General features: G+C 45.1%; 1 protein-coding gene across 3 annotated transcripts in view; it reads right to left on the bottom strand.

The window, feature by feature from the left end:
- Positions 1 to 9,797: 9,797 nt before the first annotated feature.
- LOC135054695 (zinc finger protein 271-like) overlaps positions 9,798 to 17,403 on the bottom strand; it is a 28,500-nt gene continuing 20,894 nt past the window's right edge. For 2 of the 3 annotated variants that reach the window (XM_063957967.1, XM_063957964.1), the window contains one exon: positions 9,798 to 12,032. In XM_063957967.1, coding sequence (XP_063814037.1) covers positions 10,342 to 12,032 — 1,691 coding nt within the window. In that variant the 3' untranslated portion in view covers positions 9,798 to 10,341. The remainder of the gene's footprint in view (positions 12,033 to 17,403) is intronic. The other variant, XM_063957966.1, reaches the window with a different exon arrangement.

Below are 17,403 nucleotides of genomic sequence, written 5' to 3'. Positions count from 1 at the left end.
TCTGGTCCAGGGATGCAGCAGCTGCTGGTTTACGGGACTTACCACGAGATCCTCTAGCAGCATTGGAGGCCCCTCGGCCTCTGCCTCTTGCTACACAAGAGGACTGCAAAGAAGGCCCCCGAGTAGGGACGTCTAGCAGGTGGTGCAGCCGACGGCAGATAGGTAGACTTACCCGCCGTCCCCTGAGAGATCCACTTGTTCAACTCTTCTCCAAATAGCGCATCTCCTGTAAAGGGAAGATTCTCCACACCCTTTTTGGAATCAGCATCCGCTGACTGATGCAGCCACAGGGCTCGGCGGGCCAAGACCGCCATAGCAGTGGTACGGCCATTAATCTGACATAATTCCTTAACAGCCTTGCCCATAAAGTTTGCAGCAACCTGGATATGCTGCAGCAGTGTAAAGATCTCCTTATGAGGCAGGGAGTTAAATCCATTTATTATATTATCAGACCATTTGACCGCTGCCAAGGAAATCCAACCACAAACTATAGTGGGACGCTGAGCTACGCCCGCCGCCGTATATAGTGCTTTGAGAGTAGTCTCAATTTTACAGTCAGCTGGGTCTTTTAGAGATATAGCCCCAGGTACCGGCAGAACCAGCTTACGTGACAGCCTGGACACAGAAGTATCGACTGACAGGGGGTTTACCCATACCTTCCTATCTTCAGCAGGGAAGGGAAAGGATGATAACCTCTGAGGAGTCTTGAATTTCTTATCAGGATTGACCATGCCTCCTTGGCAAGGGAGTTTAATTCTTTAGATACAGGAAACGTGGCTGAGGATTTAGGTTTTACATTAAAATATGATTCCTCTTCTGGTTCTGTTTCCTTATTGGGTATGTTAAGAACCTCCCTAATAGCATAAATTAGGGCTTCTACCCATGGGGACAGATAGCTGTCCTCCTCCATATAAACTTCTGATTCATCTAAGTCTGGAAGTTCAGAATCAGACTGGAGCACCTGTGGAAATGAACGTTTATGTGACACCAACAGAGGGGGCTGAGGAGCCTGTCTGTAATCTGCAGCGTTAGCCATGTTCTGCCACCCCATAGAGAGTGGGATTGTCCCATCGATCTCATCCCCGGCAAGAAGCCACCTAGGGGGCGTACTTATCCGTTATCTGTACCTGAAACCGAGGCAATGAGTGAGTACATCAGGGAGAATTTACAGAAAGGATTCATCCGCCCTTCGTCCTCGCCCTCCGGAGCGGGTTTTTTCTTTGTTAAAAAGAAAGATGGAGGATTACGTCCGTGCATCGATTATCGGGGGCTCAACGATATTACCATCAAAAATAGTTATCCATTACCTCTCATCACTGAATTATTTGACAGAGTCAAGGGAGCCCGCATTTTCACTAAGTTAGATCTCCGCGGTGCCTACAATCTCATCAGGATCCGAAGTGGCGATGAATGGAAAACTGCCTTTAACACTCGGGATGGTCATTACGAGTACCTTGTTATGCCGTTCGGGTTGAGTAATGCCCCAGCAGTGTTCCAGCACTTTGTTAACGAAATTTTCCGTGATGTCTTGTATAAATATCTTGTAGTCTATTTGGATGATATCCTTATCTTCTCTCAAGATCTCTCCTCGAATCGCCTTCAAGTTCATGAGGTCCTCCGACGTCTTCGTGAGAACCGTCTCTACGGCAAGTTGTCTAAATGTACCTTCGAAGTTCCATCCATACCCTTCCTGGGGTATGTAATTTCCGGATCAGATCTCCAGATGGACCCAACAAAATTAGAAGCTATTGCTAATTGGTCCACTCTGAGTACTCTCAAGTCCATTCAGCGATTCTTGGGGTTCGCTAATTATTATAGGAAGTTCATCAGAGGATTCTCAACTCTCATTGCTCCTATTACCAGCTTAACTCGAAAAGGGGCAGATCATTCCAACTGGTCAGAAGATGCCTTGGCTGCGTTTCAGAGAATTAAGCAGGCTTTCATGTCCGCCCCAGTTCTGTCACAACCAGATATTAACAAGCCGTTCGAGTTGGAGGTAGATGCTTCTACAGTGGGAGTTGGAGCAGTTCTCTCCCAAGTAGGGGTTGATGGAAAGATTAATCCTTGTGGGTTCTTCTCTCGCAAGTTCCTTCCTGCGGAAGCTAATTACTCCATCGGTGACCAAGATTTACTGGCGATCAAGCTGGCCCTTGAGGAGTGGAGGTATCTCCTGGAAGGGGCAAAGTATCCATTTAACATCTACACGGATCACAAGAACCTGCTCTACTTAAAGGCAGCCCAGTGTCTTAATCCTCGCCAGGCCCGGTGGGCAATGTTCTTCTCTCGTTTCAACTTTAAGCTTCATTTCCGTCCAGGTTCTCAGAATACCAAAGCTGATGCTCTGTCCCGTTCTATGGGATCCGAAGAGGAGATTCCCGATCCAGTTCCTCATTCCGTTTTGAATCCAGTTGTGTTTGCCTCATCTCAAGTTACTCCTGTTCCGCCTCCTGGCAAGATTTTTGTTTCCCCTGAGCTTCGTTCTAAGTTGTTGTCTTGGGCTCATCAGTCTAAGTTCACAGGGCATCCTGGTGTCCTAAAGACTTTTAAGTTCCTGTCTGAAACCTACTGGTGGCCTAAAATGAAGGTCGACATCAAGGACTTCGTGGCATCCTGCTCCAAATGTGCCTAGCATAAGACTCCCCGTCAGTCTCCGGCAGGTCAGTTACAGCCGTTATCAATACCCAGCCGTCCCTGGTCTCACCTGTCCATGGACTTCATCTCCGATCTACCCTCCTCTCAAGGATTCAATACCATCTGGGTAGTTGTCGACAGGTTTACCAAAATGGCCCACTTTGTTCCACTCCAGGGCCTTCCCTCGGCTCCAAAACTTGCTCAAGTCTTCCTACTGGAGATCTTTCGTTTACATGGACTGCCTACTGAAATTATATCTGACCATGGAGTTCAGTTCGTAGCAAGGTTTTGGAGAGCCCTCTGTTCTGCCCTACAAGTTAAACTTAAGTTTTCTTCAGCCTACCACCCTCAGACGAATGGACAGACAGAAAGGGTGAATCAAGAATTAGAGACCTTCTTGAGACTTTATATTTCCTCTTCCCAAGATGACTGGGTAGACCTGCTTCCCTGGGCTGAATTTGCTCACAACTTTCGCTATTATACTGCCACGGAGACCACCCAGTTCTTTGCTGTATATGGGCAACATCCTCGTGTTCCAGATTTCCAAGATCTACCAAACATCGATGTTCCTGCAGCCACTTCTGTTCTAAATCAGTTTTCGTCAACTTGGAGGAAAATTCATGTTTCCCTTAAAAAGGCCTCAAGCCGTTACAAGTTCTTTGCTGACCGCAAAAGACGTGCAGTTCCCAGCCTAAAACCTAATGATAAGGTTTGGCTTTCCACCCGGAACCTTCGTCTCAGAGTGCCAGCAATGAAGTTTGCACCACGCTTTATTGGTCCTTTTTCCATTGACAAAGTCATCAGTCCTGTAGCGTACAAGCTCAGATTGCCTCCTTATTTGCGAATACCTAATGCCTTTCATGTCTCTCTCCTTAGACCCTTGATCCTTAATCGTTTCCAAAAAGCTCTTCCCGTTGGCCCCAAAGTACGAACTCAAAGGGGCATTGAGTTTGAAATAGAGAAGATTCTGGATTCTCGTTGCCGGTACGGTCATCTGCAATACCTTATCGACTGGTCCGGCTATGGTCCTGAGGAGAGGAGTTGGGTAAATGCTACAGATGTCCATGCTCCAAGGTTGATCCATGTTTTCCACAGAACTCATCCTTCCAAGCCACGTGGGTGTTCGGTGCCCACCCGTAAAGGGGGGTTACTGTCAGGAATCGACTTACTGCAGCTGCATCTGTCCGCCGGTGCGGTCTCGGCTCCCATGTATTGCTGCCACTGGTCACCTTGTCGCCAAATGTCATCCTGGGCCTAAGGACACTCCTGTTGTCAGCAGGCGTGCATGCACGCCGCGTTCCCGCCGGGCCGTGGCATGGGCGCCGCCATGACAGTTCCCATCAGCTTCTTCGCATCGGCCAATCCGGAGCTTGGCCGCACCTCCCCATTCACTCCCAGCCAATACCTGCAGACCGGGGGGTATATCAGGAGCAGCATGGAGAGTCAGTCCTTGCCTTTGACTTCGTGTCATTCCTCTGACCTGTGTCACTGGCTCCGTTCTCCAGTACCTCTGAGTTCCTACTCTGCCTTCCAGTCTGATCCTGCATTGCCGTGGAACCACAAGCAGTGGCTACTGACGCCTTAGAGAAATCGAAGTCTCTTGATGTAGTCAGAGCTTTGAAAATTTATGTAGCCAGAACGGCTCAGATTAGGAAAACGGAGGCTCTGTTTGTCCTGTATGATCCCAACAAGATTGGGGCTCCTGCTTCCAAGCAGTCTATTGTCATCCTGGGCCTAAGGACACTCCTGTTGTCAACAGGCGTGCATGCACGCCGCGTTCCCGCCGGGCCGCGGCATGGGCGCCGCCATGACAGTTCCCATCAGCTTCTTCGCATCGGCCAATCCGGAGCTTGGCCGCACCTCCCCATTCACTCCCAGCCAATACCTGCAGACCGGGGGGTATATCAGGAGCAGCATGGAGTCAGTCCTTGCCTTGGACTTCGTGTCATTCCTCTGACCTGTGTCACTGGCTCCGTTCTCCAGTACCTCTGAGTTCCTACTCTGCCTTCCAGTCTGATCCTGCATTGCCGTGGAACCACAAGCACCAGCAACCTGGGTGCTTGTGATTAAGCCTCTTCAGTTCCTCTGTGAATCTACTCTACATTCCAGTCTGGTCCTGTACTGCTGTGGAACTACAAGCACCAGCAACCCGGGTAACTGTGATCAAGCTTCATACCTTTACCAGCTACAGTGTGCTCCAGCCCTCTGCAGTAGAGACTTTCCTCCAGGTGCATCTCGTTATCTACACCTGTTCATCAGCCTGCAAGCTGCCAGTGTTATTCAACCTGCACTGAGGATTTCAACACTTGTCTCCTGCAACTGTTACCTGGCTTGCTATTCTTACCATCATCCCTGCTGTGTTCCATGAACCAGGAACCATCGGTTTCCAAACTGATACATTGATGCCCTGATCGATTGCTACATACCATACAGACTTTGCCATAAGATTTTCAACTTCTTTACTACTTATTCATTATTGCATATCCTCTGTTACCATCAAGTATTCCTTCTGCCATACTATCTGTTAAAACTGTTTAATAAACAACTTAGCGCACATGCGCAGGAATCCTATCTGGCCTCCTCGTTTTCTCCATCCTGTCTCCACTGACCCACTAGTGTCCCCTCCGGGAACACAAACTAGACAGAACCTGACAGCAAGATCCTAGCCCGAAAGGGTATTCCCGGTGAAGTAATTCCCACACTGCTTCAGGCTAGAAAAGAGGTAACGGCGAAACATTATCAGCGTATTTGGAGAAAATATGTGTCTTGGTGTGAATCCAAGGAGGCTCCTACGGAAGAATTTCAGCTGGGCCGTTTTCTCCATTTTCTGCAAGCAGGGGTGGATGCGGGCCTAAAATTAGGCTCAATTAAAGTACAAATTTCGGCCTTATCAATTTTCTTTCAAAAAGAATTGGCTTCCCTTCCGGAAGTTTAGACTTTGGTGAAAGGCGTGCTGCACATCCAACCTCCCTTTGTGCCCCTGGTGGCACCATGGGATCTTAACGTGGTGTTGCAGTTCCTGCAATCTCATTGGTTTGAATCTTTACGTAAGGTAGAGTTGAAATTCGTCACTTGGAAAGTGATCATGCTGTTGGCCTTGGCCTCTGCAAGGCGGGTGTCTGAATTGGCGGCTTTGTCTCACAAGAGCCCCTATTTGATCTTCCATGAAGATAGAGCGGAGTTGAGAACTCGTCAGCAATTTCTGCCAAAAGTGGTGTCATCATTTCACATGAACCAACCTATTGTGGTGCCAGCGGCTACTGACGCCTTAGAGGAATCGAAGTCTCTTGATGTGGTCAGAGCTTTGAAAATTTATGTAGCCAGAACGGCTCAGATTAGAAAAACGGAGGCTCTGTTTGTCCTGTATGATCCCAACAAGATTGGGGCTCCTGCTTCCAAGCAGTCTATTGCACGCTGGATCTGTAGTACGATTCGGCAGGTTCATTCTACGGCTGGATTGCCGTTACAGATATCGGTGAAGGGCCATTCTACCAGAAAGGTGGGCTCATCCTGGGTGGCTGCCCGTGGGGGTATCGGCATTACAGCTTTGCCGAGCAGCTACTTGGTCAGGTTCAAACACTTTTGCAAAGTTTTACAAGTTTGATACCCTGGCTAAGGAAGACCTCTTGGTTGGTCAATCGGTGCTGCAGAGTCATCCGCACTCTCCCGCCCGTTCTTGAGCTTTGATATAAACCGCATGGTTCTTGAAGTGTCCCTAGCATCCTCTAGGACGTAGGAGAAAATAGGACACTTCGAGAACCATGGGGTATAGACGGGATCCGCAGGAGACATGGGCACTTTAAGACTTTAAAAGGGGTGTGAACTGGCTCCTCCCTCTATGCCCCTCCTCCAGACTCCAGTTATAGGAACTGTGCCCAGGGAGACAGACATTTCGAGGAAAAAGGATTTATTTTGATTTAAACTAAGGTGAGATACATACCAGCTCACACCTCAAACATGCCGTAGAACATGGCAATCAACCCAACGCATGCAACGGCATGAATAATGACAGCAACAGGCTGCCTATAAATGCAACACAACACGTGTGTAACTATAACCAATAACTGCAGATACAGTAAGCACTGGGACGGGCGCCCAGCATCCTCTACGGACTAAGAGAAAAGGATTTACTGGTAGGTATTAAAATCCTATTAAATCCTCTAGTATCATGCCTGACCACTTTACTATGGCTTTAGAAATCCATGCACAAGCAATAGTGGGCCTAAGCTCCACGCCAGAAGCAGTGTATATGGATTTGAGCGTAGTCTCAATCTTGCGGTCTGCCAGTTCTTTCAAAGCGGTAGACCAAGGGACAGGTAAAACCACCTTTTTAGACAATCTAGAAACAGAAGCATCTACTATATGAGGGTTTTCCCACTTTTTTCTATCCTCTTCAGGGAAAGGAAAAGCAACCAGAACTCTCTTTGGGATCTGGAATTTTTTCTCTGGGTTTTCCCAGGATTTTTTAAATATTGTGTTTAATTCCCTAGACGCAGGAAAGGTAAGGGAGACTTTCTTATCGTCTGTAAAGAAAGCCTCCTCGACCTGTCCAGGTACCTTGTCAGTAATGTGTAAAACATCTCGAATGGCCTGAATCATTATCTGCACCCCTTTAGCAAGGGATGCCTCCCCCCGCAGTATGTCCCCATCACCATCACCCATATCAGAGTCGGTATCTGTGTCGACTTGCATTACCTGGGCAAGAGCACGCTTTTGGGGGCATAAACCAGGGAACTTAGATGAGGTAGTGGGAGTTGAATACAACAAACTCTCCACAGATTGTTTTAAAACCTGTGTTTCAGTCTCATAATGAGCTATCCTAGATGAAATCTGGGATATCATACCCTAATAGAAGCCACCCACCTGGGTTCGGGTTCAGAGGGCTGAGACAGTGTATTGCATTCCTGAGTACATGGAATAGACTCTACTGGAGAAGATACATACTCTGCAGCACAAGATACAAGATAAACTGAGTCTGGTAGGAGGGGCATAGAGGGAGAAGCCAGCCCACACTATTAAACTCTTAAAGTGCCCATGGCTCCTAGTGGACCCGTATATACCCCATGGTACTAATGTGGACCCCAGCATCCTCTAGGACAGGCATGTCCAAACTGCGGCCCTCCAGCTGTTGAGAAACTCCACATCCCAGTATGCCATGACACAGCATGAGCATTCTCTGACAGCAAAACTGTGTCAGGGCATGCTGGGATGTGTAGTTTCACAACAGCTGGAGGGGCGCAGTTTGGACATGCCTGCTCTAGGACGTAAGAGAAATTCTCTTTAAAGCGCTGTGTGCACAATATAAATAGCTTAATAAATACCTACTGTCACTAATGGTGGTGCAGCATCAGTCCAGGGTTTGTGGGTTGTGTATTTCACATTACACAAAGCATACCCTCCAACTGTACCTTTTTGGCAGGTACAGTACCTTTTTTTATGGTCTGTATCTGGCAAAAAGAGCTTTGTACCGATTTTTGACTCTCCAAATTAACTTTGAAAGTATAGGAAAGGGGGCGTGGCCACACACCCTTTACCCGTGGTCACGCCCCCTTTACCTGTGGCCACGCACCCTTTCCTAATCTGTACCGGTTTTCATGTGTAAAATGTTGGGGGGTCTGACAAAGGTGTAAAACGCTCGGACATAACTAATCTGAGAAAAAGGTAAAGGAAACAATGCTAATAATATAAAGTTATAATATAGTAAAAAACATATCTTATAGACCACAAATGGTACAAACAGCATAAAAAACATTCTATTAGAAAGGATTTTTTTTTTAAATGATGTTCTATGGAGTGGGAATAAATTAGTGTCCACTCCGCAAGAGACTCACTTTTTATATTCCTATTAGAATGTTTTGTATATTATTTCTGTAAGAGTTCTGATACATTTTTGAATTTATTACAAAGCCGCGTATTTATTTTAAATGTATAACTTCAAATGATTAGCGCTGTTTCTTTTACCTTATGAATTGTTATCTTGCTACTTGTGGTAGGACGCTGACACTTTCCCCAAACACCCCTCTGGTAGTGCCCTTGGTGGGCCCATCACGGCTATTTACATATCACCCTGGCTTCAGATTAATAATCTATCATTTGAAATCAGGGTGTGAAGGCTTTATATTCCCTGTAGTGCTACTGGCACTTTCTTCCTCCCTAATAAGACTGAACTAGCAGGATCTGTACACATTACACCAGAGGTTCTCAAACTCGGTCCTCGGGGGCACACACAGTGCATGTTTTGCAGGTAACCCAGCAGGTGCACAGGTGTATTAATTACTCACTGACACATTTTAAAAGGTCCACAGGTGGAGCTAATTATTTCACTTGCGATTCTGTGAGACCTGCAAAACATGCAGTGTGTGTGCCCCCGAGGACCGAGTTTGAGAACCTCTGCATTACACAGACTGTACATACAATGCTTTATATGGATTGTACCTGATGTGTTACACCCAGGTTTATCCTTCTGTTGAAGCAATAAGTAACCTCACTGGTGCAGATATCGGGGGTGATTCAGATCTGATCAGTTACTTTAGACATGCAGTGGGGATGCCCAGCACAGGGCTAGTCCACCCCGCATGTTAGCCCCCCCCCCCCCCCACACACACACGGCGGCAACACTTTTGCACCCGCTGAGTAGCTCCCAGCCTGTGCAGCCTAGCTGCGCTAGCAGGTGGCTACTCGCCACATCCCGAGCCACAGGGGATGCATGGGATGTCACGCAATCGCCATACCCGCCCCCACAACGGTCCGGACACGCCTGCATTGTCCGGAATGCGCCCAACCAATGGCGTTCTAATGCCGTTGGCACGCCCTCCTCCTGCCCCGTGACCGCCTCTGCCTGTCAATCAGGCAGAGGCGATTGCAGCCCTAAGATGCTTTTAGCGTCTCACTGGGACTCCCGTGGTGCGCGTGCGCACTCGACAAAGGGCTTCAGACTGCGATCGTTCCTGCAGCAGCGATCCAGTCTGAATGAGACCCATTAACTGTCTGTTCTCCATTAGGTTTCCTGCTGGAATCAGCCATGCCTGCTATTACATCATAGCTCCTCCAGTGATGTCACACACATCCCTTTATTAGCACTATAACAGACACTAGAGACAGTTCTATGGCAAGAACATTTGTGACATCCCAATACTAACAAATATTAAGTGATACAAAAGGCAACATATGACAATGTAGCATTTATGACAATCTCAGTATATATCCAGCACAAAGTTTTAAAGTTAAACCACTCAGATCGGCATAGTAGAGAGATGGGGAGCGCTGTCTGTCTATAGACATACAAATAGACACACATTGGGACTCCACCCAGAGCTCCTGGAACACCCACATATAGCACAGTCCTTATTTCTCACACTTGTAGTGTCCTGATGGTGGCGCCGCTGACCAATTTCTGTGTTTGTCAGTCTTTACATTTTCAGAAAACAAACCTATGTCATTTACGGTCACATGTTTCTCTGGCACCTGGTATCCTTCTGGTATATCACTGGCCACTGCTGATGAGGAGGGGGTTGGGAGGAACATATCTGTCAGGTGTCACATCATATGGATGGGCGGGGACTTTATGCTTCCTTAACACCCTTGGGACTGTTCATGCCCTCTACACTCTTGCCTATAATAAATTTCTTTCCGACAAAAAACTTTTCCCTGCATACACACGTTTCACCTGTGAAAATGTGTATGAATAATGTCATGTTTACCAAGATCTGATCAATCAGAACATGAAATTGGTTTCTCACCTATGTGACTTCTCTGATGTATAATGACGGATGCTCTACGTGTAAAACATTTCCCACACTCAGAACATGGAAATGGCTTTTCACCTGTGTGACTTCTCTGATGTTTAACAAGATCTGAATTCTGTGTAAAACATTTCCCACACTCAGAACATGGAAATGGCTTTTCGCCTGTGTGTATTCTCTGGTGTTTAACAAGATCTGATTTTTGTGTAAAACATTTCCCACACACAGAGCATGAAAATGGCTTCTCACCTGTGTGAGTTCTCTCATGCGTTACAAGAACTGATTTCTGTGTAAAACATTTTCCACATTTAGAACAGGAAAATGGCCTCTCACCTGTGTGACTTCTCTGATGTGTAACAAGATGAGATTTCTGTGTAAAACATTTCCCACACTCAGAACATAAATATGGCTTCTCATCAGTGTGACGTCTCTGATGTATAACAAGTTTTGATTTCTGTGCAAAACCTTTTCCACACTCAGAACATCGAAATGGCTTCTCATCAGTGTGACATCTCTGATGTATAATAAGTTTTGATCTCTGTGTAAAACATTTTCCACACTCCGAACATAAATATGGCTTTGTACCTGTGTGATTTTTCTCATGTATAATAAGAAGTTTTTTCCGTGTAAAACATTTCCCACACTCAGAACATGGAAATGGCTTCTCACCAGTGTGATGTCTCTGATGTATAATAAGTTCCGATTTCTGTGTAAAACATTTCCCACACTCAGAACATGAACATATTTTCTCTCCTGTGTGAGTTCTCTGATGTAGAACAAAATGTGATCTCTGCTTAAAACATTTCCCACACAAAGAACATGAAAATGGTCTCTCACCTGTGTGATCTCTCTCATGTATTACAAGAGACGATTTCTGTGTAAAACATTTCCCACACTTAGAACAGGAAAATGGATTCACACCTGTGTGACTTCTGTGATGTATGGCAAGATTTGATTTCTGTGTAAAACATTTCCCACACTCAGAACATGGAAATGGCTTTGCACCTGTATGACTTCTCTGATGTATAACAAGAAGTGTTTGCTGTGTAAAACATTTCCCACACTCAGAACAGGAATATGGCTTCACACCTGTGTGACTTCGCTCATGTATAACAAGAGATGATTTCTGTCTAAAACATTTACCACACTCAGAACATGGAAATGGCTTCTCCCCTGTGTGACTTTTCTCATGCAGGACAAGATGTGATTTTTGTGTAAAACATTTTCCGCACTCAGAGCATGGAAATGGCCTCTCACCTGTGTGACCTCTCTCATGGGTAATTAGATATGATTTCCGTGTAAAACATTTCCCACACTCAGAACATGGAAATGGCTTCTCACCTGTGTGACTTCTCTCATGCGCAACAAGATATGATTTGAATGTAAAACATTTCCCACACTCAGAACATTGAAATGTCTTAGATGGCTGATGGGTTATAAGCTTTGTGTCCTGTGTAAAGCATCTGGTATCTACTCTATCAGAACATTCCTCATGATAAGTGGGATCAGATGACAAATCTGTACTGTGAAGATCTGGATGCATAATTGAGGTAATAGGGATCTCTACTGGAGAATCTCTTGTAATGTTATCTTCTATTTTACAGTCCCGAGATAAAGGGAGACGTTCCTTCCATATATTTCTTCTGTTACATCCATCTACTGGGAATACAATATAGAGAATTATCAGTGATTGCCCATAAAACGTGTAACAGCTTATATGAGACACTCCAGTCCACCCAAAGCAAAACAAGTATAAGTACAGTATTTAAAAGTACATTTTATTATAATGCTTACAGATCTTTATGTGTATAGGTGCTAATAAGCTGTGAAAGATATTTAAAAAATAGTAAGAATGAGTGACCATACAGAAAAAGTCATTAAAATGATGTGTATTGTCACCAAGGGACTAAAGTGATTTCTGTGGAAATTAGTAATTAATCACCCATATAATTACAGCGGTAGTGTTAATATGGTCACTGGATAAGGTGACTGTCTATGAGCAGCTGTTTTCTCTATGTTTACAGTCACTATTATTTGTGAGTGTATATCGATCAGCATTGGCTACAGCAGGGGTGGCCAACCAGTCAGCGTCAAGGAGCCAAAAAATCTTGTTAGGTACGTCAAAGAGCCGAAGGCAAGCATGCAAAAATGGGGCGTGGCCTTGTGCCTGCTAGGCACCGCCCCTGGTGTAAAATACATTGAAAAAGCCAGATCCACATAAAATTAATTTTTAAAGCCAGATCCAACATAAAATACATTGAGGAAGTCACTTCCACATAAAATAATTGAAAAAGCAAGAACCACATAAAATATAATGAGACGATTCACATAGTACACTTCAGCTCTCCCATGTGTCACTCCAGTCAGCTCCCCTACATGTCACTCCTGCTAGAACCCTCATGTGTCACTTCAGAGCTCCCCCCACCTCATGCCATTGTAGCAGCTCCTTATTACCCCTTTCACACCGCACAAATATCCCGGTATCGACCCGGCATATTGCCAGGTGGACACGGGTTGGTGTGCGGTGTGAATGGGCCATGGTCGAATTCCTGGGTCGCCTGACCCGGTAATTCAACCCAGGTTATAAGCAGTGTTATTCCTGGGTTGGATACCGGGTCCTGTGGCAGCGTAAACGGTTTCCGGGTCAATGCGACCCAGGACCCGTTTACTACATAGGGAGAGGCGGCGCGGAGATGAGCTCATCTCCCAGCGCCTTCTCCACCCTCGCTGCCGCCCCCCACCCCCTACAGCTATGGTAACCAACCCAGCAAATTGCCAGGTCGGGAAGCCACCTGTTAGGGTCCAATGCTGGATCCCACTCGGGAAGGACTGTTTCTAATTCCCGGGTGGGATCCTGCATTGGCGATGTGAAAGGGGGTTAAGAATCCTCTGTTTGACGGTGGGTAGTTTATCTCTAGTATCTGGCTCCCTCAGTCCACAGCCCTCGTAGTGCTTCTGCATGTCTTTCTGGAGTGCAATGGTTAGCGGATGTTGTGGTCAGGTGACTGAGTGTCGGGAGCCACATTTAAAGAAAGAAAGAGCCACATGCGGCTCAAGAGCCACTGGTTGGCCACCGCTGGGCTACAGTGTAGGGCTGATAGGCCATTACTCAGTAACGCAGCTAACCAGTGCTAGTAATTAGCCCTTCTGTATCTATGTTCGGCTCTGTGAGCTCTTCTCGCTCCTTCTTATAGCTTTAGCCAAAAAGGAATAATTATTTGTACTTGTATACGACCATATTAATCTCACTGGATTGGGGGTATGTATAAAAGTAATCTAGTAGACAGTATAACCACGTATGATGAATTACATCCATTAAAGATATTTACATTAGGATTACAGACCGCAAAGTGTTAGTCGCACAGTTATACACTGAGTGGGCAAATGACTAGGATCACTGGGTTAGTATATTGTTGGGCCACACTCAGTTGAAGCCATATTAATGGCAAAAGCCTTTAATACGGCTTGAATACTTCTAGGTATGGCATCTACAATCAGTATGTTTTGTGGGAATATCAGCCTAAGGCCCAGATTTATCAAGACTTGGAGAGTGATAAATGGTGCTAAAGTACCAACCGACCAGCTCTTAACTACCCAGTTTCTTACACACAAAAGGAGAACAGCCTGATTTGTACGAGCGTCAATGCACACATTATCTAAAATTAAAAATGTACATTTGCAATGTGGCTTAGCAGATATAATACAATAATTAGTAATAATATTACAATATGCAGAAATAGCAATACGCAATAAAACACATGTACAGAACAGTCGTAATGCACATGGACCCTTTGAAGTAAGCAGTTGTTTGATACTGTAGGTCCAAATATCCAGGATGTACAGTACTGTGCAAAGGTTTTAGGCAGATTTGGAAAAAATGTGGCAAAGTCAGAATACTTTAAAAAATGGAAGTGGTAATGGTTTATTTTGATCAATTAACAAAATGCAAAGTGAAGGAACAGAAGAGGACCACCCTTTGCCTTCAAAACAGCATCAATTCTACTAGGTACACTTGTACGCAGCTTTTGAAGGAACCCAGCAGGGACGTTGTTCCAAATATCTTGGGGAACTAACCACAGATCTTCTATGGATGTAGGCTTGTTCATATCCTTCTGTCCCTTCATGTAATTCCAGACAGACTCGAGTATGTTGAGATCAGGGCTCTGTGGGTGCCAGATCATCACATCCAGGACTCCTTTTTCTTCTTTACGCTGAAGATAGTTCTTAATGACTTTGAATGCATGATTGGGGTTATTGTCCTGCTGCAGAATAAATTTGGAGCCAATCAGACGCCTCCCTGATGGTATTGCATGATGGACTTTGCAGCCAGTAGATAGATGACAAGGTACAACAAGGTCAACAGTTCCAGTATATGTGCCAGTTAGTGGATAAACATTACAAAAATCTATGCCATCAGGAGGTCTTCTGGATTTTTAAGATTAATTCGTTAAACCCAGATGGTCTCAATGAATCCATTGAACTGAATTCTATTATCTGATTCCTCACGTTTTCTTGCCGTCAACCCAGCTTGTTCTCTCAACAATATCGATGAAGTAATCACGAGATCACTATATACTGCCTTTGATCTGTGTCCAATATATCAACATCCTGGGTATTACCCTATTTGGATAGTTAATATAAAGTGCACCTTCCCCTTTTGTCCCATTAATTTCTCACCTTTTATAAAGTATACTCGCTGATGTTCCCAGTTTCAACAGGGCAAAGGCATGCTGGGCAAAACATTTTACCCCTTTTTACCCCCTTAGGAGCCTAAATTGGTAAAATCTCTGCTTAGTGTGTGGCTGCAAATAACTGTCACAGTTTCCAGACCACCCAGCAGGTCACATATTCCAGGTCACCCAGCAAGTACACAGGGATAGTTCACCAACTGTCACATTTTCCAGAGCACAATAGTGAAGCATTGTAAATGGCAGGCAGACGTTTTGCAACATAACTCCAAATTACAATGCTATTATGTTTCTGCAAATCTATGGACCATTAATTTGGTATATGACGTTCCCTGCTCAGACAACAGCATCCTAGAAATATGTCACTCATAAAAGTCATCCTTCTGCTATTAATATATAGAATGCCTAATGGACATTTGACCAAGATTACTGACTGCGCTTTACAACAACAGCATTATTTATATCCTGGATAATTATTTGGACCTACTAAGCAACTACTTACCTCAAAGAATCCATGTGCATTACTGAGGCCTGCGATTGGTTTTATTAAACCATAAATTCATGACTGTTCTGTCCATGTGTTCAATTGCTTAATGCTATTTCTACATAATTTATTATAACTATTAAATACTGCATTATATACCTCTGGTTTTTGGTTTTGTGTACAGAGACCCAGTTTCTTGCATGCTGGTCTTCCCTGTGTGCACTTAAACAACTGCTGTCCTCAGACAATCCACCAGCACAGCCGCGTTACCAACACACAGCTGCTGCAAGCGCCAACATTTATTCCAAGTTCAAAATCTGTCAGGTCACGTCCTTTATTACTTCAAGAGTAATACTCTCCATTAGTCTTTGCATACTTTGCCTTTATGTTCTTATACAAATTAAAACATACTACGTACTGTATATACACAGCCATAACATTAAAACCACCTGCCTAATAGTGTGTAGGTCCCCCTCGTGCCACCAAAACAGATCTGACCCAATGAGGCATGGACTCCACAAGACCTCTGAAGGTGTCCTGTGGTATCTGGAACAAACACGATAGCAGCAGATCTTCTAAGTCCTGTAAACTGAGAGGTGGGGCCTCCATGGCTGGGACTTGTTTTTCCAACACATCCCACAGATGATCGATCTGATTGCGATCTGTGGAACTTGAAGGCCAAGTCAACACCTAGATCTCTGTTATAGGTTATGTGGAAGGGCGTATTATGCTGCCGAAAGAGGCCATTGCCATCAAGGAATAACGTTGCTATGGAGGGGTGTACATGGTCTTCAACAATGTTTTGGTAGGTGGTACATGTCAAAGTAACATTTACATAAATGCCAGGACCAAAGATTTCCCAGCAGAACATTGCCCAGAATATCACACTGCCTCTTCCGACTCGACCACATGATGTAAAAAAAACAAAAACTTGATTCATCGGACCAGGCCATCTTCTTTCATTGCTCCACAGTCATTCTGACACTCACATGGCCATTGTTGGAGCTTTTAGCAACGGACAGGTGTCCGCATGGACACTCTGACCAGTCTGCAGCTACGAAGCCCATACACAGCAAGCTGCGATGCATTGTGTGTCTTGACTTTTATTATAGCAGCATTAATCTTTCAGCAATTTGTCCTTGCAATGATCCAAGAGCCCTAACCCAACTCATCGCAGGGTATCAGTATACTTTTCCAGTCTCTGCAGTATATAAGGAACAGATACATAATTATTGTGCACATCTGGTAGGGGAAAATAGCTGTCTGTGCATCTCGACTGCAATGGACAGGACTGTGCATTGGAGATTAATACAACACTCCGGTACTTACAGTATAGTTGTTAGTGCCCCAATAGTTTAAGCAGTTCAATAAGGTTTTAAGAAAATTCAGTATACCTACAGGTCTGGCTGTGGTCTTCGATAGGGTTCTTAATGCGTTTCTCCACCTTCTTTCAGTAGCTTCCTCAGAAGGTGGTGGAGTGTTAAAGAAAAGAAGTGGGACTTCTGGGCACTAAAAGTCTTCGCATTCTCCCTGTGGTCCCGTATAGCATAACTAACATACTCTATATGGCCTAACTAAGCATAATCTATTATAAAAGACTAATATGACTACAACCTAACTAAAGGTCTGGGGATTTGCTTCATGTGCTTTTAAACGGGATGCAGTGAAAATGCTGCTGAACAGGATCCTGGCGGTCGAACTACCGACACAGGAATCCGAACCGACGGCAAAACCCTGTCGTTTCCCAATAATCCCGATCGTTATTCCAGAAGGAAGCACTCGCGTCCTGCCGTGTGGGGGTAGGTTTGGGCATTAGAAGGGGGGTTACGATGCAGGGACGGGAAGGTTAGGGTTAGGT

This window comes from Pseudophryne corroboree, chromosome 3 (genome assembly GCF_028390025.1).
Source record: "Pseudophryne corroboree isolate aPseCor3 chromosome 3, aPseCor3.hap2, whole genome shotgun sequence".
NCBI classification, from domain to species: Eukaryota; Metazoa; Chordata; class Amphibia; order Anura; family Myobatrachidae; genus Pseudophryne; species Pseudophryne corroboree.
The sequence above is the reverse complement of the archived record's forward strand: the minus strand, read 5'-3'. Positions and strand labels throughout refer to the sequence as shown.